Source organism: Mixophyes fleayi, chromosome 5 (assembly GCF_038048845.1).
Source record: "Mixophyes fleayi isolate aMixFle1 chromosome 5, aMixFle1.hap1, whole genome shotgun sequence".
NCBI lineage: Eukaryota > Metazoa > Chordata > Amphibia > Anura > Limnodynastidae > Mixophyes > Mixophyes fleayi.
Genome location: NC_134406.1, coordinates 97,517,974 through 97,541,430, shown reverse-complemented (window position 1 = coordinate 97,541,430; position 23,457 = coordinate 97,517,974). Strand labels below are relative to the sequence as shown.

Below are 23,457 nucleotides of genomic sequence, written 5' to 3'. Positions count from 1 at the left end.
AAACACACCCTAAAATGCTCCACTTGAATCTAATTTAATTACCATTTGGTTAGTACATTCTACAAAATGAACACTACAATATGATTGGCTGCTATAGGCAACATCTCCACTTTTTGAATCCCACTGTCACGGGCACTAGGAGTCTTACCCAGGATTTCACCAGATGACTGGGTTTACCAGAGTAGTGAAGTTCTCACAACGGTCCTCTGGTAGCGGGGTGACTAGCGGAACAGATATCACAGCAAATGGAGAGAGAATGCCAGTAAATAATAGGAAAGTCAGTGACTTGCAGCAATATATGGTCAATGAATCAGCCTCTAGCTGATATAGTGGAAAGGCGGATTTGAACACGGAGATCAGGATGGACGTGAGTAGATGCAGGGAGGTAGCAGGGAAGTCAGTGGTCTGCGTACAGCAAGTTGTACCACTGCTTATGGTGAGAAGACTTGTCCAGGTGTAGGTAGGTAGCGGGGAAGTCAGTGGTCTGCGTATAGCAAGTTGTACCACTGCTTAATAGGTGAGGATGTGTACAAGTGTTGATGAGTGGAAGCATACAAAGATAATAAGATGCAGACACTGAGAGCACAGAGGAACTTGATCCCAATAGGTATGCAGCGTATCCAACAAAGTCTATATAACGGTATGTGTGGCGCTGCTTAGTAGAGACTTGCTCAGCACAGATATGCAGGCCAATAATGGATAGTTAATCACAGTTATGCATATAACGACTGAGTAGTACGGTTAATTCCAAACAGGTATGCAGCGTAACAATTACAGTCTATAGCGGGTATGGATACCGCTGCTGAGCGTGGAGACTTGTCCTAGCGGATATGCAGAGTAAACATAGAAAGTCAATAACAGATAGGCATACCGCTATTCAGTAGAACAGTCTGTCCACAGGGAGATGCAGGAACTGCAGAGACGCTGGACGGCAGAGACCAGTGTAGAAACCACAGGTGAGTAGATCCGGTAATCAGAGTCCAGTTGAGGACACAGGCAGGAAACAGGAGACTGTAGCAGGTATGGAAACCAGCGATGAGAAGCACAGGGAATCCACAAGAACTGAAGACACTAGTAGAACGCAGGAGAAAGTAGCGGGTATGGAAACCAGCGATGAGTAGATCAGGAATCAGCAGGAAACTGAAGACACTAGTAGAACACAGGGAACACCTTCAGAGACTCACAGGAAATGAGACTCCAAGATCAGGCCATGAGGTAATGCACACAGGTGCCTTAAATAGGGAGTTGCCTGATCAACCAATTTGGATTTAAAGCAACAGTCACAAGAGTTCTTGGGAGCTGCGTATGCGCAGACCATTAGGATGGCGGACGGCCGCAGTTCAAGATAGGTGCCGGCAGGAAGGCTAGGGAGCCACGCACCAGCGCAGAGGCACTCACGGTCTAGTGAGTGACACCCACAATTTAGTAAATATACCCCTTGAAGTCAATTCAGAAATAAGCTTATCAAAGTGAAGATATATTTATTATTGCTGCATTTTATCAATAAAAAGTGACTAATTGTTAGTTTTTTTTATGTGCCAACACCTGTAATATGCTTGTCCTAAACTAACATGTATTATCTTGTTTTATAGGACTGTTATAAGCTAATTTGCAACTACCCTTTCCTTATACCACCCTTTACCATCAACCTGCCTTTATCCAACCCTAATAAATAGACATGTCATGGTTGAGACAGGTAAGAATTCTCCCAGGCTGACCACTAATGGCCAAACACACATTAACGACCTGTAGATAGTTGCTTTGGGACAAATTTGCGTAATTGAATTTACATTTACCACATTGTACGCTCGAGTACCCTGTGGTCAGGGGTTACATACAGGTGGACCATGCTTTTGTTCTGTCAACTGGATGAAAAATTTATTTTCCTGCATAAAATATAAGGGCTCTGTGTACTAAAGTGTTACATTTTTGGAGCATAAGGGTGCCATATGTTGGATTCTGGAATAATGCATAATACAGCTTTTATCCACAGTGCTTACTTCCGCCACCTCAGAGAAGATGGAGGATTTTGTGAGGAGGGTAGGGAAGGCACAACAGGCCTCATTGTAATGTCTAATATCATACCCTGCACAGAGCTGGATTAAGGCTCTATGGGGGCCTGTTACACTTAAGAAAGGGGGGGGGGGCATATGATGTAATTTGGTTAGTTATCATTCTAGACAAATTTTAGACTAATATTTTAGACACATATTTGTCAACTGTCCCAAATGTCCTTCCAGTTGGACCAAATCCTAAGTAAGGAATACAGTCTAACTCATTTGGGACTGTTCCACCAGATTCAGGACAGTTGGAGACGGTCCTGCTCTCTCTAACTTGTTCTTGTCACTCTCACTTCCTGTGGTTGCTGGTGTCTTTAGCTCAATTGCTGCTTGTCAGGATCCTGGAATGTCAGGGGCTCTATTTGGGTAAAAAATGGGTACATAAAATTTTGAAAACTGCTGTTAAATCAATAGCACCCACAATTAATAATGTGGCCTCCCTTCAGCCTCAACATTAAAATAATAATATTCCCATTTGACAAATAGATCTTTTTCTATCCAGCCAGCCATGACTCAAATTAATAGCATACACATTTAATAGATAAACATATTTCCCTACCTCCAAACACACCCATCAATAAATTAAAAGCATTTATGTTTAATAAATAACAATTTCCTGCAACCATCCCCTTAAATAATTCACATTCACATTTAATAAATATTCATTCTCCCTAAACTAAGCCCCACAATCAATGAATAGCCCCAAACCATCCCAGCATTAAATTAAAGGTCTCGTCACCTCAACCTATATTAACAGGCCCCACTATTAAATTAAGTAGCCTCACCATCTCCCCATAAATAAATTATTAGCACCCACCATTAAATAATTAGCTCAGACCCATGGCCACCATTAAATTAACAGTCTACCTCTCTCCCAAATTACAGTAAAGACCCCCCGAAAATAAATTAATAGCATTTACGTTTAATAAATATACCAATTTCCTGCAATAATCACTGACATTAAATATTTAATATTTACATTTAATAAATAAATCTTGTTCTCCCAAAACTCAGTCCGACATTCAATTAAAAGCCCGCAAACCACACCAGCATTAAATTAAAGGTCCCTTCACACCACCTTAAAAGAAAATGCCTCATTATTAAATTACATAGTCTCAGCATTAAATTAAATAGCCTCACTATTACCTCACAAACAAAATAGCACCCATGAAATAATTACTCCCCACCCATGCTCTACCATTAAATTAATTCCCATCCACATTATATTAAGATCTCTTCCCTTCCCTCACACTTTATATTAAGACCCCCACCCTTCACACATTATATTAATCCACCTCTCTCATTTCCCTCACACATTATATTAAGACCAACCCTCCCTTTCCTTCGCCCATTATATTAAGACAACCCCCTCCCTTCCCTCACACACTATATTAAGATTCCTCCCCATCTTCATTCACACTTTCTATGTTCCAGCTGTGCTGTATTAGAGAAACAGACTCCTCTTTCTGCCTCTTTTGCTCTCTGCACACTTCGGTTGGCACCTGTCATGTGGTGCTCATCACATGTGAAATCTGTGTCTTCCGGGGTTAGGGGGAGGCCACACATAGGAGAAGGGGGGAGGGAGGAATGGATCATAAGATCCAAGGCCACATGAATCAAGGAGGCTAGTGCCAGAGGAGGGGTTGGCCACCAAGTAACACAATGTCCCCCCACTGGCATCCCTTGAGACTGCCATCGGCACCCCCCTTTAATCCAGCTCTGACCATGCATGTGCACTTTTGCCCACACCGTTGATGGATGTTTGCACAAAGTGTCTGTCCAAAAACAAATATAGAAGATAGAATATAGGTTAGCTCTGATTACTATACCTGTTTCTTGTTCCCATGGGTAACACATTTCATGTTTCCTGAGAGATCAGTGCCTGCATTATCTGTACTTACTCAGAATATTATGTCTGTTTCCTGAGTATCCTGTGTTTTATTCTGCAAACCTATATCCTTAAAGTACTTTGTCACTTTTCACCAGCCTATTTTTGCCCCAGCCTATTTTTTATTCCTGCTCTCTACTCTTTTGTTGCTTTTCAGTACTATGGGTAGATTTATTAAAGGGCAAAAAGCCTATTGCCTGCAAAAACTCGTGTTTTTATAAGTTATAGGGATTTTTGTCCTTCACTCTAAACAGCAAAGCGCTACTGCAGGCAATAACACAATCTTTTTTTAATGACAATAACATATTGAAATAATTGAAAAAAATCTTTATTCTTTTAATAAAACATTTTTTTCAATGTTTAAAAGTTTTATTTTTTTAAGCATTTTAATATTTATCTTTTTTTTAACTATGTTTTACATATTTACATTAGTGAAACTGAAAGACCAAATCTTGGATTTCAGTCCCACTGCACATGTGAGAGCATGTGTATATGCACAGGAACTAGCCTGAAAAAGCGGTAAGTGAACTTATCGATCAATCCAGGCCATTATTGCCATTATGATTTTTTTAATATTCAAATGCATTGATGATTTTTTTTTTTTTTTTAAAATTTGCTGGTAAGTAATTTTTTCTTTTCACAATAAGCAGCGATAAAAAAAATATATCATTACCTTTGCATTTTGATAAATAGTCCATTTAGTTTCTTTTGATCTTGGTATTTAACCTGTTTCTTATTGTTTTCTTTATTCACTTTTTTTCTTTTATTGTGCAATGCTTATTTTACTATGTTTACATTAGTGTGTAGTTAACTCCTTTGGCATGACTGACTTGTATGGTCATACCAGGGGTTCCACCATAAATATGCGTTCTCCTATAAGATTTAGGACAGTTAACAGTTAAAGAAAATCCTGCCTCGATAATGATAAATAAGCACGTTTGAAATACTATAGAGGCGCATCTGCCAGGGAGATAATCCTGTACATTTCTCAGGAATCCCTCTAAAGTATATATAGCTGAAATAAAAGATAGTCACACATTTTATCTTATATGTTGCAGCACAATGTCATTTGTGATCAGTTTATCAATAAAAGCAGGATCCTGAAATACAATTGTCTGCAATGTGGGAGTATGTGGCTATCTTTTTTTCTTTTTTTTTTTATTACAGTGCTCCGTCAATGATGATGCGTACAGCTTGAATAGGGGTTTTTGTTGCTGTTCAAGTGAATCTGTTCATAAGCTATATTCCTCAGTTAGCCAGTGGTGGAGCAAAGAAGCTGTGTTCTCGTTTGTGCTTTTGAGTTCTCTGCTTCTGATTCGTACATAAAGGAAAGCAGTGGTTAGCCACTGCACAGGCAGACTTTGCAATGCAAGATAGTTTTACTGAAGCAAGTGTTGATTCAAATGACAGTACAAGAAGACTGGATTTAATTATTGCAACTTGTACATCAACAATTTCTTCTACAGATACGGGGGAAGAAGATGACTGGCAATCATTTTACACCTCCTTTAAGGTACAGTTTTACTGCATGTATTACACTTGTAGACTTAAATATATTATGCATGCTTGTTTTCTTGCAAGAGAAAATCACATTGTTTTGGCTTGGATTTATTTACATTTGTGACAAAATATTTTACATTGGTCAATCATGATATTTTTATCAAATGATGGTTTTCCATTTAAATAACAATTTACATTTTATATAATGGAATAATAATAATAATAATAACAATATCACTATTAATAATAATCTATTATAGTATGATCACACAAATAAATATGAAAAGGCAGTAACTAAAAATGAAATACCCAGAAATTACATTTTCTGTTGACTTAATAAAGCTACTCAATAAAGTGAATTGATCATGCAATAAAACATAAATCTATATAAATAATGCATTTGCAAAATAGCACATGTACAAAAAGTTCTAAAACTGTTTGTAAACAGGTAGGTCTTTCCCCATAATTTCCATTTAACAAATCACAAATTATATTGGTGCAATGACACAAAATTGTGTGTTCACAATTTGATGCGTGGAATACAGCATTAGTTCACTGCTAGTATGATTAGATTAAAATGTTGTTTTCTTTGAACGAGTTTAAATTTATTTATTTTTTTCGATGATACATTAAAAAACTCTTCACCATCGACCATTAAGTCCCTAAAATGAAATTTTCAGATAAGAAACATAACAGCTTAAAATACATTATTCAGTGTTAACCTAACATTCCATTGCAGCTTTCTTTTTCCTTGTTAAAGTATTACCATACCATTATATTACAGACATTTAAAGTTCCTCATCTGTAGGACAGAGTCCTAATAGGGACTGTTACAGGCCAAAAAGCTGATAATGTAGGTATTTTATTCATACTTTGACATCACTGGTTCTACACCTGTGTATGAATCAACCAATCCACACAGGGCACTTGACATCCACTGAGGCATAGTGTTTGCAGTGTAGCAGAAGTTTGCACAATCAGAGGGGAGGAGTTGAGCGGAGTAATCGAACTCTTAATAAATTATAGAGTACACACAAAGGTGTGCATCATTTTGTGGAGCTAAGTAGTAAAGAGATTTTCTTTTTGTGGGCCAAAATCACTGTAATGAGAAAAAGGGGTGAAGAGGGGGCAATTTTAAGGGTATTCCTTCTTTTTTTTAATTTTTTTTTAACAGAAGTTTACTGATCAGAGACTTTTTTGAACCCTTAGTCAATATAGATTCACCAAATATGCCACTGGAATGGGTGGTGGCAAGGAGAAAAGCTAACATATTTGAACATGTTACAGCTTAAATGGATGCATTTAATTTTTACTGTTTGAATTTAAAAAAAATATTTATATATATATAAAATGTAGACGTTTAAGCTCAAACATAAAATTTTAGAGCTATTTTAAAACTTTTAATATTTTTTAATGTAAATAGGTTACACAAACAATGAAGTTCAAATGCACACATTAACGGCGAACCTTGACTGCAAATAGCAAACACGACCCATAAATTTGGAACTGCATAATCATATTGGCATACATTGAATATAGCTCCTCGAACCTCGTCAAGACCTTCAATCTGGTGGAATTCGATCAAATTGTGAACCAGTTCAAAATGATTGAACATCTCTAGTGGCAAAGACCCTGCTTGTGACATCCAAAGATACCACAGGGTTTAATAGTAATATAGTCCTGCCCCTTTCCTGGCACCCCAAGAGCAGAGTTAGGTAAGGCCTCAGCACCATGCTCATACCTATTATGTTCACTTTGCCCCATACATCTTCACTTGACAGTTAGGGCAATGTTATCCCAGTCCTCCAGACTACTATGTGGGCCTTTTTAAAGCCTCACCAAGAGACAGAGGGTATTTTTTTGATACTTTAGCTTCTGACTGCATCAAATAAAGCCAAAGAGGATATTTATCCCCGAGCAAACATCTCAAGACAGTCAAGGCAGCATTACCCCAGTCCAGTATCCCTCAAAATAAAATGAGGAAGAACCTCCTCAATACAAATGTTGCTAATTTACTTTACTCTCTCTCCTCAACAATTCAGGTTAGAGGCACTAAGTTGAGAGACATTAGGTTAATAAAACATCTCCACTATTGGGCAATACCCCAAGAACGACCATTGCATTACTGGTAAGGATTAGAATGATGGAACTACAATAACTTTCTTTTGATAGCATCTTGGGAACAATTGGTAAAATTACAAAAAAATGCACGTTTTCAAGAGTCTGCTTTTTGTAACTTTTACATAGTTAGTGCAAGACAACTAATATCCTTAATATATAACCAGCTAGTTCTCCTGAGAATAATGAATGAAATATGTATATTTTGTTTTAAATGTAGAGGAGTGTTACCGCTTTAAATAAAAGCTGTATATTTTTATTCTTTTCAGTTTTTATTTATTTGCATTTTTCATTCTAATTTTTAACATGTGGAGACTGATTTGTTTGATTTTTCTCCAATTTAGCTAGCACTAATGTGATCCAATGTGAACTAGATACAAAACATTTAGCGTACAGGAAAGACCTGATACTGCAACTACATTCTACGAGGGAAGCACCTGTGACATCACCAAATGCAGCACATAGTGTTTTCTTTAAATGCCATGTACTATGCTTGGGGTGCCAGAAACTGAATGAAACAGTTCATGGAACCCTTTTTATATCCCCTCGACAGTCAGAGCTTGTGGTGTCAGCACCTTCAGAAAGGCACTCACATTATTCTCATCTTGCTATTCAGAAATTACAGTGCATAATTAACAGGCCACTGCTTTGATTTTGGTAAAGTGTTTACTAAATCCTCCACAGTAATATTGAAGTATTTATGAGTTCCTACGGTAAGTTAAAATCTGTTTGTAAGTCATATTCCAGTCCATAAAATATATTTCAAACAAGTAAAAAGTACTCTCAAATAGCCACCTGGCCAGAGCTATTAATATGCAGTATTCATATAGTTGATTAATATGTCTCACTGTACATGGGAAGAACCAGACTAAAAACCCAAAATGAATAAACATAAATGGTAAAGTTGGTTGTCTTAGAGATCCTTCATTCATGAGATGAGCAACAAATTGCTTCCCTTAGTCTCCATGTTACATATTTAATCTTAAATGTCTACATACAGTATATTAGGTATGCAAATAATCAAAATAGATAGGGGAACACATTCTAGAACTTATATTGTGGGTATTGTTAGTATAAAGGTGGTATTGCAACCAAATTTCTTCAAGTTACCTTGGTCATTAAAGCATCATACTAAACAAGTTTCTTCATTTGTTCCTTATTGAATTCTTTCTTTTTTCCATTTTCTTCTTTTTTTCGTTTTTTTTTGTTCCATTTTTGTCCTTTTCGCTCTCTGTTCCCTTCTCCCTACGTTTTTCCTTTTTTTCCTTTTTTGTGTCCCATTTTTTTTTCCGTTCATCAACTGACAGACACAAGATTCGCTCTAACACATTAATGGATAAAGTAAGTGGTTAAAGAATATATCTTTCAAATGGCTGTTTCCATAGAACCAAGTTAAGCATTTCAACCATCAGTTTGAAATTTATAATCTTTTCCACAAGCATTTTATCGATAAGATTTATTCTATGTCACTTATAATTCTTATGATGCTGATGTGATCTGTTATCATTCAGAGCTCAAGTAAATGCATACCAAAACAGCTGCATTACTCTATTAAGTTCATTCCAACATAAATAGTGTGTCTGCTATACATATTTCAGCACAAAATTGCTAATTATTTGCACCATTGTCTGTTGAGACATAAGTGTACACTAATACAAGATCCCCACAAACACATAGGTAACTCCATAGTGCTTAGTGTCCTTATTTACTATTGAAGTATATATATATATATATATATATATATATATATATATATATATATAAATACATATAAATAACCAGTTATCTCTTTAATCTTTGCATAATTGAATGCAAAATGATTTTGCAAGGGCTGCTTGTGTGTGTTATTCATATATATATATATATATATATATATATATATATATATATATATAAAATATATATATGCACACACACACACGCCTTAGGATCAATGGCTATAGTAGTATTGAAAGACAATAGAAGAAGGACTTATAGTTTTGCTTCAAACACTCCAAACTTCTGGATGGGGTTTGAAGCATTTATTGAAATCAAGAGAGCCCATAAGAGCTGTTTTCTGAATGTTTACTTCAGAGAGGTATGCCTGATAAGTTATAAATCATGACAGAATTTTGATATGTTTTGCTGGTGACATATTAATGGGATAGCAGTAGGTCCTCTCAGTCTTCTACTTCCTCCAAAGAAGCAATCAGGCATTCAACTTTTATTGAACAACAAGGGGACAAACTCATGCTGGCATGGAATTTGTCTGAAAATCACACTTTGCAAAGACTGAGAATAAAACGACAATTAGAGCAAAGGAGTGAGGAAGTACCCTTACATTGAAATGGGTAGACACTGGCTTTGTTAGAGACATCTGTAAAAATAAAAAATCAATACAGTTTTTATTATCTTGCTAGAAGGCTGACATAATTATAGTTAACAAATAGCTTTACTGATTGAATTTTAGTTTTTACAGTTGTCTATAATAAAGCCATTGTCTACCCATCTCAATGTGGAGTGTTTCAGTAATGTGGCTAAGAACCACAAATTTAGAAAAGTTGTGTACAGCTCAGTGAGGCTTATGCATAGAGAAAAAGAAATGTGATGTTACAAAGTTAGTAATTCCAATGAGCTTCTGGGTAGATTTGACAGTCTGTCTGAATTAGCAAACAATGACAGCTTTTATAATTTATGTAGATCTTAGATGCAACAATAAATCAGGAGCGAGTCCCAGGGGATCAAAATTTATAGACCTTTTGGATATTGTAGATTTGAAGTTTTGCTGTTTTTGTAGTTTCAATAGTTTTCAGAGTTTGATTTTAGTTCACATTTATTACACTTTTTGTGTATATTCTTTTTAAGTATAAGATTCTTGATGGACAGCACCATCTCTGTTTTTGAATTTTATGACTATTGATCATAAATAGGTGTCAAATAAATACTAATAAAATATTAAACGAGCTCTAACTTGTTCAAAGCCACCATACATTGAATCTACCAGCGCTGACAGTAGGGTAGGTTTTAGTGGTAAATATAATTATAAAATGAAAATGGCAAAATTAATCAAAATAATTTGCAAAATGTCATTTGACTGGCACATAGCAAAATTATGTGGTGTCCACATAGGTTAAAAATATTGAAAACAAGTTAGCTGCTACAAATGTAATATTTCTGTCCACAATTACTAAAGAAGAACAACAAAGTTTACTGAGCAGGAAATGTCTGGTCCCTATTTGTTTAGCAAGAAATCATGAAATGTCACAGAGAAAAAAAAGAAACTTTCTCAACCCCACTGAGAATAATCATAAGGGTAGGGAAATAGAGGATAATTTAAATGCTATCCAAATAAGCATATTCAAAGTAAAATTTATGGAAATAATCCACATCCTTCATAGAGGGGATTTAAGTTAAGTTGCACACAAATTGTGTTTTTGGTGTATAAAATGTTTTTTTACTTCTGGCCAAGAGTCCTAGTTCTGAAAATAGTGGTGTCTGCACATGCTGAAAAGTAAAAAAAAACAAATACGTATTATACAATAAAAACACAATTTGCGTTCAACATGAGCCCATTAATATTTAAAATGTCTACTTACAAATATGCAAAAAGTGACTTTTACAGAACATAATCCATAGTATTTTAATTTTACAAACTGGATGCTGTGTTTTGTGCACAGTGACAGTGTCCAAAACTTTTATCAGCTGTGAAAGTGCTTATGCAGTAGACATGGCTATTTTAAATATTCTGATATGACAAATAATTTTTCATGATTTACAATTTCCATATGCATCCATCTTAGTAATTTCATCTACAATATTGCTAAAGGTACATACTTGTTCCTCAAACTGTAATATCATACCTCCAGATAGTGCTGATTTGGTCTTGAGATAGCTAATCAAAAAATGTGTGTATCTTTATTAGAATATGGGCGTGTCTTGGCAGATATGGGCAGACGTTGGATAGGTTAGGGTGGGGCTTAGTTTGTCCAGATTGCACTTTTTAAATTGTTGGGAGGTATGCTTTCTGACAGAGTGCAATGAATCTCTTGTGTGTTACAACTATATTCCTGTCTGCATTATATTTGTTTTAGTTGCTAGCACAGTACTCCTCTGTAATTAGTCACTGCATTAGAAGGAACATTTAAACATTGCTAACACGCATCACCATTGTCACGAACGCCCAGCCTGTCCCAGATACTGCAATCTGAACAGCTGGCTGTGACTGGCGTCACCTTAGTCACTTAGCAATGAATACACCTTTTTTGCCACCACAAAGGATTTATTATGGTGTCTGTGGGTTCACCAGAACCACTTATTAATGTTTCACACTTAAATCACATATACATGTAGCATGAGCCTCATTGGGCTTAGTAAATTCACAAAGAATCACAGGGAATATGCTGGATTAAAAAATGTTTAATCTGAAAAATATTTCCAAGGCTTTAATTTACAAAAAGGTAATAAACAGACATACAATAAATTATGCAAATAGGTTTCAAAAAATAAAATAGGAAATAAAAACCAGAGTCTCTACTTACAAGTTCAAGAATTGGCATGTGAGGAGTACACATTGAGAAGAATGGCACATTTCAGTCATGATAGACCCCCTCAAAGAAATGAACACTGTACTACAGATACAAGGGGTTTTTAAACCATTTTTTTGTTGGCTCTTCACCCCCCACCTTGGGAATTTTATTTTCACCTAAGTTATATGGATGCCCAAAAAAGGGCTTTCAAAGTAAATTATGGATATCCTGAGACCTGGCATTTCACAAGACCAGAGTTCTCACCTCTGCTCGATCGGCCTGGCTACATCTAACTCCTCTGCATACAGAAACTACTTAGAGATTTTATCTGTCTCTGGGCCTGGCTTCTTTCAAAAGACCATTGACACTTGCCTAGGTCAGTTAACCAAATACACTTTGAAAGGTTACATAAAATATTCACAGTGTTATACATAAATTCAACAGAAAATAACAATCAGTCATTAGATAAACTACATTTTGTCACAACCTTTGTTTGTGAAATGCTTTATTTCCTACCTTAAATAAATGAATATCCATATTTTTATTACTTTTAATCATAATTTACAAATTAAAACATGGTACACTACTATATATTGTTTTTTTCTCTCACATTTTTTGCAATTCTCTCTTCTCTGCACTTAATATGCAGTTAAGCATTTCAAGAATATATCTTAGACATTGCTTGCTTTATCATGTGTTTACCATGATTACATAATTTTGTGGACTCCAATGTCTAATACATGTATTAAATATAGTTTAAAATGAAATTATTTTTTTTCGGTATGTCAGGCTTTGAATGTAAGATAATTATGACAATTATGTTTGCTTTTAATGTTATTATGTGTGAGTGTGAAATAAAAGTATGACATAAAAAGCTTAACCTGATGGTGAGTGAAAGCTTTCTCTTATTTTTGATATCTGCAATTTTTTTTCTGTTAAGAAATATTTATTCAAATATTCATGACATACTTGTGGAAAAAGGTAACAAATAACAAAAACAGCAAAATATCTACTAGATAAAATATAATAAGTAGTAAAATAAAATTCATAGGCCTATAATGAACCTTGTTCATTATTTCTTAAGTAACACCACCTAGTGGCATTTTAATAAAATACACACCACCGTGACTAAAGCAGGGGTCACCTAGAGGGCGAGTTAGGTGTTTCTGGTTGCTATGGTGATAACCCAGCCCAGCCTGTGAGAGACTGAGTGCGAAGAAGGAGGGGCTGACAGCAAGAGGGGATTGGAGAAGATTAAGGCGTGAAAGTCCGGGGATGTGATGTGAAAACTAGGGACCTTGGACAGTGGAGGTGGGTGTCCCGGGTCCCCTGGCATCCCCTGGCATTGCCCAGAAGCAGGTGAGTGACGGCTGCTGTCTAATGACAAATACGACTGTCCCCTAAGCAGGAGTGGGAGGGGCCCATAAGGGGAAGGACCCCAAAAGAGATATGGGGGGGTCACTGCATCCAGCAGTGTGGCTGCATACAGAGGAGAGGAGTCCCTAATTCCAGAGAGGGGGAGAACGCCATATCACTAAATAGAACCCCAAGAGAGAGGGGGATATTTTGCATGGAGGATTAAGGAGCTGTATATATTTCTATATTGATGCAACCATCATGATTATAGTGCAGGAGGAAGAGGATAAATAGTTCAGTTTGTTATAGAGATGGTCTGGTGCCCAAATTATTCTGACTTTTATTGCACTGCACCACAAAGTGACATCACATATGTCCCACTAATTACAAAGAGACTTTGTAGGGACCTCCTGTTCATATACACCCATGCCCATCAGCTAGCTAGGGCTTGAGAAGGAGGTGCACTGTATAACCTTTGCACATCCAAGTGAATGCTGGGTCTATTGTTTCCTGCACGGAATACCTCCCTCCGTTCCTGCTATTGTCATATATCTTACTTTAATGTTGTCACTAACATCTTCTTTCCCTGTTACAGAGGAGACACAGTAGGCAGTAGAGCATTGCAGCCAGCGACTAGTAAGCCTATGGTACTACCACTGATTGACCATGCATCACTGCCCCTTTCAAAGCAAGCTGACTCTTGGTCCTTTTGTGTGGAGGACCCCATCACCTGCTTTGTGTGGGCCCGTCATTGTCAAGTCCAGAAGGGGTGTATGCATCATCATCATCAGTTATTTATATAGCGCCACTAATATGTACAGAGAACTCATTCACATCAGTCGCTGCCCCATTGGAGCTTACAGGAGAGAAGGAGAGAGAGAGAGGGAGAGAGAGAGAGAGAGAGAGAGAGACTAAGGTGAATTTGATAGCAGCCAATTAACCTTCTAGTATGTTTTTGGAGTGTGGGAGGAAACCGGAGCACCCAGAGGAAACCCACGCAAACACTGGGAGAACATTCAAACTCCACTCAGATAAGGCCATGGTTGGGAATTGAACTTATGACCTCAGTGCTGTGAGGCAGAAGTGCTAAACATCAAGCCACCATGCTGCCCGCAAATTTCAGCACCATACAATCATAAGGGATTATAGTGGTTAGTGCTCACTGTTTATTGTTAATAGACCTCCAGCCTATCGCAATCAGTAACCATGGAAACCCAGGGCTGATTAGACAATTAACCAACTTGGCACCATATTTAAACAAGAAATAGCACAGACTCATTCAATCCCTTGAGAAAGTCCCAATCGAGGCGAAAGGCGTTGGGTACACACACTGTTGATCATCACCGTCAAAGAGTTCTGTCCGATACCCGGAAACACCACTGTGCGTTTCAAGCTGATATGCATCCACTTTCGGCATTGCAGCGCGGCACCACATCTCTATGTGTACACCAATAGAGAAAAATAGCAAGTATTACCACCCGGATTGTTTTATGGATTTAGATATTTAATAGCCTTATTAGGCATACCCTTGACTGTCTTGGTATAATAACTTAATATAGTGCGATCAGGTATGAATATTGTACGCTATATTACCTGAGATTTACGACACTCACCAACGGATGTTCAATACATAATTTTATTACATCATAGGACTAATGCAAACATCTATATAGACGACTGGAGGTCACCATCTTCCCAAATGACTCTTATTATATATTTGTACCTTTGTACTTATGCAGTTATTTTTATTCAAATTATTTTATCTGTATGAGCCTCATGTTATATGTAATTTGGTAATCTATCCTTCTGGTAGGAATGCATTTGTATGTACTGATGTTTTTTTACTGATGTGACTAGGCTCAAGGAATGAGCTAATTCTAGCAATTTTAGTAGTTTTAGTAATAAATAGCATTTTTTATCAAATACTGTGGACACCTATGTGTATGTTTATGTTTTACACACACAAATCAATACGCAGGAATATATTTTATTATTAATAGTTTGTGAGCGCCTAACGATATACTGTTGTTTTTTACTAGTAGGGAGGGATACCCTTGATTAGTGCAGCTCCTGCAACCATTGAAAGGAGAGCGCAATTCTGTTTTATTCATTCCAATCCTATAATCCTCATCAACCACGACTATAAACAATCCTATTGACAAAATGGCTCCATAGTCATCTCCATGTGGCAGCCTTGTTATATTATGAAATGAGTGTGTGAATCTCATTTCAGATCTTCAGGGGAACACCTTTACTGTATATTGACTATGTGCATCTACCTCTTTCCCACCCAGTTCTGCCCCTGATATTGCAAATTGATGTAATTGTCCTTTTGAATATGAATTGAAAGCTGCTGCATTCTGTGGTGTATGGACCGGTTCTTGACAAGCGCAGAGTAATTGTGCAACTATCGCCATTTTTGCTCCTTAATGAATCAGGCCCTTTATGTTTAAATTGTGGAGCTAAGGGTCATTTTCTCACCCAATGTTCTCAGTAGCAAAGAAACTTGAATGCCTAGCTGAGTTGAGGAGTATGCACTAGAATGTTACTGCTCTCCAAGGAATAAAATATATTACATTTTTTCTATTATTATGAATGCCTCTTGTCAAAACAATATTTTCTATCTTTGTTCCTGAATTTTGGAGCAGACAGACACTTTATGAATACAGTCTCAATGTACAATTATATGAGTGAGGTATTGAGGTGCATGTGGTAGTTGTTTCTGATACATGCAATAAGGACACACGCAGACTGCCTGTTAACTGTAGCCACATTAAAACAGGAACAGAACACACAACATCCAGGTCAAAGGTAAAGCCTAACAATATTAACCATTAACATTGCAAAACAGGGTGGGGCCAGACATAAGGATAACATCTGTAACATCTCCCATTAATTTTTTGCGTATTATAACACAGCTAAAACTACTATACATCTACTATACATCTATAAATTGAGTCTGTCAGGGGCCCATATCTGACGCCTGCTCCAGAAATAAATAGTGCTCTGTTGGGCAGGTGTCTGTGTAGCTTTTTACTAGGTATTGGTGAGCTGTACTGTGAAATCTTCGATGGTGTATGTGGAATATTTTCTACCATATTTGAATGTTCCATTCTTTCGGTCTGATAGCTCTCTGATAGGACGACATTTGGTATTTTACCTTCCTGACCTGACATTGGTGACATTATACTGTATGTTCCAATGTCAGGCTAGGGGAAGAACATCCATCAAAGTTTTGCATCGTCAACCATTTTGCTACTTGCAGGTCAACATGATTGCACCTGTAATGAGTACCATCCACGTCCACAATATAGGAGCATGGTGCAACTTTCTCCAGACAGAAACGTAGTTTCCAGTGGCCTCTGCGATCTCCAGGAGGATGATTCTGGTTGGCTGATGTTAAGTTACAGCAGTTCCTTGGCTAATGAATCATATCTCAATGTTGAAATCTGCTTACTCTGCTGTAGTTTCTCTGGTACACGTTGTGTCACATTCAGCTGAAGTAATGTGTTGGCAACTGGCAAGGATGTCTTAAGTCTCCTTGACATCAGGCACTGCACTGGACTACTCCTCCTACCCTAAATTGTTGTGTTCCTTGTTGCTCCAATGTAATATGGCTTTCCAAATGTCTGTATTGTCGCTGCCAGACAATTCAGCCTTACCATTTGATTTTGGATGGCGTGGAAATGATGTGACATATACAAACTCCGATTCAGCGGCAAACCCCTTAGCTGCTCAATTGCAAATGTGGTCTGTTGTCTGAAATCACCTGATCAGGATGGCCGTAACATTCAAACTGTGCCTTGCAGCTTTTGATTGTTGTCTCTGAAGATAGGTGTGGGAGTAGCGTATGTAATGTTATGTTCGTCTGGTTGCTATTCAATGGAAATTGTCCACTTCGAATTGTGTGGTTCCAACTCACAATGCAATTTAATAGCAAAGAGTAACAGAGTAACAATTCAATAAAATAAGTACAGGCGATTACATAAGCAGGTGCCCTGGATCCAGCATACATTCATTCAATCCTGAAGTCTGTGGTCAAGAAGACTGTCTGTTGGTCTCAGAGCTCCTGCTTATATACAGTTGATGTTACATTGAAAACAATAGAGATAATTTGCCATGTTTCCATTGGTTCATGCTACAGTCTGGTATAATGCAGATCACTGGTCAGTGTGGGGATTAGCACTCCAACAGATGCATACTAATTAAGGATGAGCGGGCTCGGATTCCGCAAATCCGAGCCCACCCGAACAGTGCGGATCCAACGGGATCCGAGCACTGTTCGAGTACTTCCAGCCGCCAAAGGAATCCGAAACGAGGCTATGACATCCAAGTCTCGTGTCGGATCTCGCGAGACTCGGATGTCATAAATTCTCACCATGCGGCCGCCATCTTAATTTCGCCTGACATCAGGGAAGAGGGAGGGTGTGTAGGGTAGTGGTGCTCTGTCCTTTCTGAGTCCAGTGGTGCTTTATGATTGTGTCCAGTGCTCTGTCCTTGCTGAGTCCAGTGGTGCATCAGTCCAGTGCTCTGTCCTTGCTGAGTCCAGTGGTGCTTTATGCTTGTGTCCAGTGCTCTGTCCTTGCTGAGTCCAGTGGTGCTTTTGTCCTGTGCTCTGTGCTGCTGAGTACAGTGGTGCTTTTGCCCTGTGTTTTGTTCTGCTAAGTGCATAGTTATTTTAAAAGTATTAAAAAATCTTAAAAAAAAAAAAAAATTATACAAAAATAATTTTAAAAAAATCTAAAAAAATTATTTAAAAAGTATAAAAAATATTTTAGTGCTATATATTCTTGCAGTACAGAAACATTAGTACTGCAATCTATAAAAATAGTTCACTGTTCTTGCAGTCCATAAACATAGTACTGCAATCTATAAAAAATTGTTCACTGTTCTTGCAGTCCAGAAACATTAATACTGCAATCTATAAAAAATTGTTCACTGTTCTTGCAGTCCAGAAACATTAATACTGCAATCTAAAAAAAATTGTTCACTGTTCTTGCAGTCCAGAAACATTAATACTGCAATCTATTAAAAATTGTTCACTGTTCTTGCAGTCCAGAAACATTAGTACTGCAATCTATAAAAAATTGTTCACTGTTCTTGCAGTCCATAAACATAGTACTGCAATCTATAAAAAATTGTTCACTGTTCTTGCAGTCCAGAAACATTAATACTGCAATCTATAAAAAATGTTCACTGTTCTTGCAGTCCAGAAACATTAATACTGCAATCTATAAAAAATTGTTCACTGTTCTTGCAGTCCAGAAACATTAGTACTGCAATCTATAAAAAATTGTTTACTGTTCTTGCAATCCAGAAACATTAGTACTGCAATCTATAAAAAATTGTTCACTGTTCTTGCAGTCCATAAACATATTACTGCAATCTATAAAAAATTGTTCACTGTTCTTGCAGTCCAGAAACATTAATACTGCAATCTAAAAAAAATTGTTCACTGTTCTTGCAGTCCAGAAACATTAATACTGCAATCTATAAAAAATGTTCACTGTTCTTGCAGTCCAGAAACATTAATACTGCAATCTATAAAAAATTGTTCACTGTTCTTGCAGTCCAGAAACATTAGTACTGCAATCTATAAAAAATTGTTTACTGTTCTTGCAATCCAGAAACATTAGTACTGCAATCTATAAAAAATTGTTCACTGTTCTTGCAGTCCATAAACATATTACTGCAATCTATAAAAAATTGTTCACTGTTCTTGCAGTCCAGAAACATTAGTACTGCAATCTATAAAAAATTGTTCACTGTTCTTGCAGTCCAGAAATATTAATACTGCAATCTATAAAAAATTGTTCACTGTTCCAGCAGTATTAAAAAAATAGTACTGTAATACAACGTGTGCTGCATATAATGGAGTACCAAAATTTGGAGGATTAAGTAGGGAAAGATCAAGACCCACTTCCTTCTAATGCTGAACCTGCTGCCACTAGTCATAACATAGACGATGAAATGCCATCAACGTCGTCTGCCAAGGCCGATGCCCAATCTCCTAGTAGAGGGCATGTAAAATCCAAAAACCCAAAGTTCACAAAAATTACCAAAAAAAGGAAATTAAAAACATCTGAGGAGAAATGAAAACTTGTCAATATGCCATTTACGACACGGAGTGGCAAGGAACGGCTTAGGCCCTGGCCCGTGTTCAGGACTAGTGGTTCAGCTTCACCCAAGGATCTAAGCCCTCCTACAAAAAAATTAGGAGAGTTATGCTGTCAGCAACAACACAGCAAACAACTCTGCCTTCTAAACAGATGACATCACAAATCCCCAAGGCGAGTCCAAGGGTGTTGGTGGTTGTGAAGCCTGACCTTCCCCTCACTGTACGGGAAGAAGTGGCTCCTTCCAACATTTGCAGCACACCCTCTGCATATGCTGGAAGGATCACCCACAGTGTAGATCCAGATTTGGATAATCAAGGTGTCGATGTTGTACACCGGGAGGAGGATATTGATGTAGCTGGCGCTAAGGAGGAACTTAACGAGGAGGATGTTGATGTGGTTATCTTAAATGAGGCACCAGGGGGGGAATCAGTTGTTGTCCATGGGATGAAAAAGCCCATCGTCATGCCTGGACAGAAGACCAAGAAATGCACCTCTTCGGTCTGGAGTTATTTTTATCCCAATCCGGACAACAAATGTATGGCCATATGTAGCTTATGTAAAGCTCAAATAAGCAGGGGTAAGGATCTTGGCCACCTAGGGACATCCTCCCTTATACGTTACCTGAATAAACTTCATAGTTCAGTGATTAGTTCAGGAGCTGGGGCAAGGACCGTCATCAGTCCAGGGACACCTAAATCCCTTGGTCCTGTTGGATACACACCACCAACACCCTCCTCGTCAACTTCCTCCACGATCTCCATCAGATTTAGTCCTGCAGGCCATGTCACCAGCCAGACTGAGTCCTCTTCAATCCGGGATTCATCCGAGGAATCCTGCAGCGGTATGCCTACTACTGCCACTGCTGCTGTTGCTGCTGGTAGTCGGTCAACTTCCCAGAGGGGAAGTCGTAAGAACGCTACGTCTTTCACCAAACAGTTGACCGTCCAACAGTCATTTGCCATGAGCACGAAGTATGACAGTAGTCATCCTATGGCAAAGCGGATAACTGCGGCCTTATCAAGGACCTTGATAAAGAGCCCGGTGAGGCTTGAAAAGCGTTGGATGATTTTAAGGGCATAATACCATCGGCTGAGATCTTCACAGTGGAGAGAAGAACCGGATCCGGTAACCTCATCCTCTTGTTGTTTATGCGTGTTTACCTCAGCCTTATGGTACGCTGATAGAAGGACACCACTTCTATTTTAAATGTTTTTATATTTGCCATTCTAATAAATGGAATTACACTATGTCATTCTGTTTTTCGCTTTATATATTCATCGGTGGAGTTAAGTTCCAGAGAAGGACTCCTTTTCCAACATCAGAGATTAATTGATATGCAGTGTGAAAGAATTCCTTTTGTAAGCAGACACCCTGCGGGGACTCCCTCACGTGGTTCTACTTAGATTGGCCAAAATATCTGCTTTACACTTCACAAGGGATTACCCCTGGGACACTATAGTCATTAATCTTTGTACTTTATAAAACAATACTGTGCTATGTATTTATTTATTCGTTACAGTTTTCCATGATATTAATCTGACGAATTTCTGTGTGTGATCATCCGGTTAGCGCTGTGAACTATACTATTGCATCTATAACAGCCATTGTTTGAAAGTAAGTGGGCTTTCGTGAATATCTTCGGCAGCTTCTGGATATTCATTAGCGCTCATTTCTGTTATCCTTTGCTCTATATCCTGGATATCCACTTGGCTCGGAGGCTTGGCATTCCGGATATCAAGTTGGGATCAAGCGTTGCCACCTGCGGCTTGGATGGTAACCCCTTGCCTGGGGTTAGAATACTCGCAAAGACTCCAGTGGTTCGGTTATCTGTAGGAGCCCTCCATACGGAGGAGTTCTCATTCTTCCTGATTACTTGTCCCTCTGCTCCATTGATTCTGGGGTATCCTTGGCTTCGCAGTCATAATCCCCTTATTGATTGGAAAAAGGGGGAGATCATCCATCGGAGCCCGGAGTGTTCCGCTTCCTGTCTGACTCTACCTCTTAGAGCTTTCCAGCCTAGTCCAGAATTGCTACCCGCACCCTATCGGGATTTCAGTGATGTATTTTGCAAGAAGAAAGCCGACTCTCTTCCACCACATCTGGATTATGACTGTGTGATAGATCTTGTACCGTGTTTCAAGTTGCCCAAGGGGCATCTATATTCTCTATCTATCCCTGAGACCAGGGCCATGGAGCGTTATGTCGAGGAAAACCTGCAAATAGGATTTATCCACCCTTCTAAGTCTCCTGTAAGAGCTGGTTGCTTCTTTGTATCTAAAAAATATGGCAACCTTAGGCCTTGCATAGATTTTTGTGGTCTATGCAATATCACTGTTAAGAACACGTATCGTCTGCCGTTAATTTCCGTCTTGTTCGACCAGCTTAAAGCAGCCAGCATCTTCTCAAGGATCGACCTCAGAGGTGCCTACAATGTCATTTGAATCAAAAAAGGGGATCAGTGGAAAACAGCCTTCAACACTCTGTCAGGACACTACAAGTATCTTGTTATGCCATTCGGTTATGTAACGCTCCGGCAGTCTTCCAAGACCTAATCAACGATGTGTTATGGGAATTCCTTGGAAAAACAGTTGTCATCTATCTGGATGATATCCTAATTTATTCACAATCCTTGTCTCAGCGCCGTCAGCATGTTCGCGAGGTGCTACTGAAATGACGTGAACATCACCTCTATGCAAAACGGGAGAAGTGTGAGTTTGAAGTTTACACAGTGGCCTTCCTGGGGTACATCATCTCTTCATCTGGATTTGCGATGGATTCCACTAAGGTTCAGGGAATTCAGGACTGGGTCCTCCCTACTAACTTGAAGGCGATCCAAAGATTCCTTGGCTTCGCCAAATATTATCAAAGATTTATAGGCTCATTTCCCTCCTTGGTGGCTCCTATCACCGCCCTCACCCGAAAAGGCGCTAACCCAGCTGAGTGGCCCCCGGAAACATTGGCGAGTTTTTCAGCCCTCAAGGCCACATTCATTTCTGCACCAGTTCTTAGACACCAAGACCTGAAACTCCCATTAATTGTGGATGTAGACGCCTCAGATGTTGGTGCAGGTGCCCTTCTCTCTCAGAAAAACCCTCAGAGTAAAAAATTTCATCCCTGTGCTTACCTGTCTAGAAAATTTTCGCCCGCTGAAATTAACTACGATGTTGGAAACCGTGAATTATTGGCTATCAAGTGGGCCTTTGAAGAATGGCGGCACTGGTTAGAAGGAGCAACCCATGTCATTACTATCTTCACTGACCATAAAAATCAACAGTATATCCAGACCGCGAAAACCTTGAATCCCATGCAGGCCCGCTGGGCTTTGTTTTTCACCAGGTTTAAGTTCTTCATCACGTTCCGTCCAGGTTCAAAAACACCAAAGCCGATTCATTGTCCCGAAGTTTCTTGGCACGTCATCCTCAGTCTCCTGATCTGCAGCCTATTGTTCCCTCAACCTCCATTCAAATCGGTCTAACTCAAGATCTTGGGGCCACACTTCGCCAGTTACAGAAAATTGCTCCAGTTCAGACACCCGCTAATAAATTATTTGTCCCGGTCCTGGTTCATCTGAGGAAATCTGTCCTCATGAAATGCCATGACAACCGCTCAGCAGGTCTTCTTTGGTGGCCCACCTTGTCTTCCAATGTCGAGGGATACGTCCGTGCTTGCCCAGAATGTGCCAGAAACAAACCTTATAGAAACCGTCCTCCTGGTCTACTGTTACCCTTGCCAACTCCAAGCAGGCCTTGGACCCATTTTCTATGGATTTTATTGTTGACCTTTCATTTTCCTCGGGTCATAACACCATTTGGGTAGTCGTTGATCGATTCAGTAAGATGGGACATTCGTACCCTTACCCAAACTACCAGATTCCAGAAGCTTGGCCACCTTGTTCCTTACACATATCTTAC

The 23,457-nt window shown here is 38.5% G+C and overlaps 1 protein-coding gene across 1 annotated transcript in view; it reads left to right on the top strand.

Moving 5' to 3' along the window:
- Nucleotides 1-5,223: 5,223 nt before the first annotated feature.
- NPSR1 (neuropeptide S receptor 1) overlaps nucleotides 5,224-23,457 on the top strand; it is a 322,819-nt gene continuing 304,585 nt past the window's right edge. Inside the window, exon 1 of the mRNA XM_075211286.1 lies at nucleotides 5,224-5,461. Within this exon, the coding sequence (XP_075067387.1) occupies nucleotides 5,315-5,461 (147 nt within the window). The 5' untranslated portion in view covers nucleotides 5,224-5,314. The remainder of the gene's footprint in view (nucleotides 5,462-23,457) is intronic.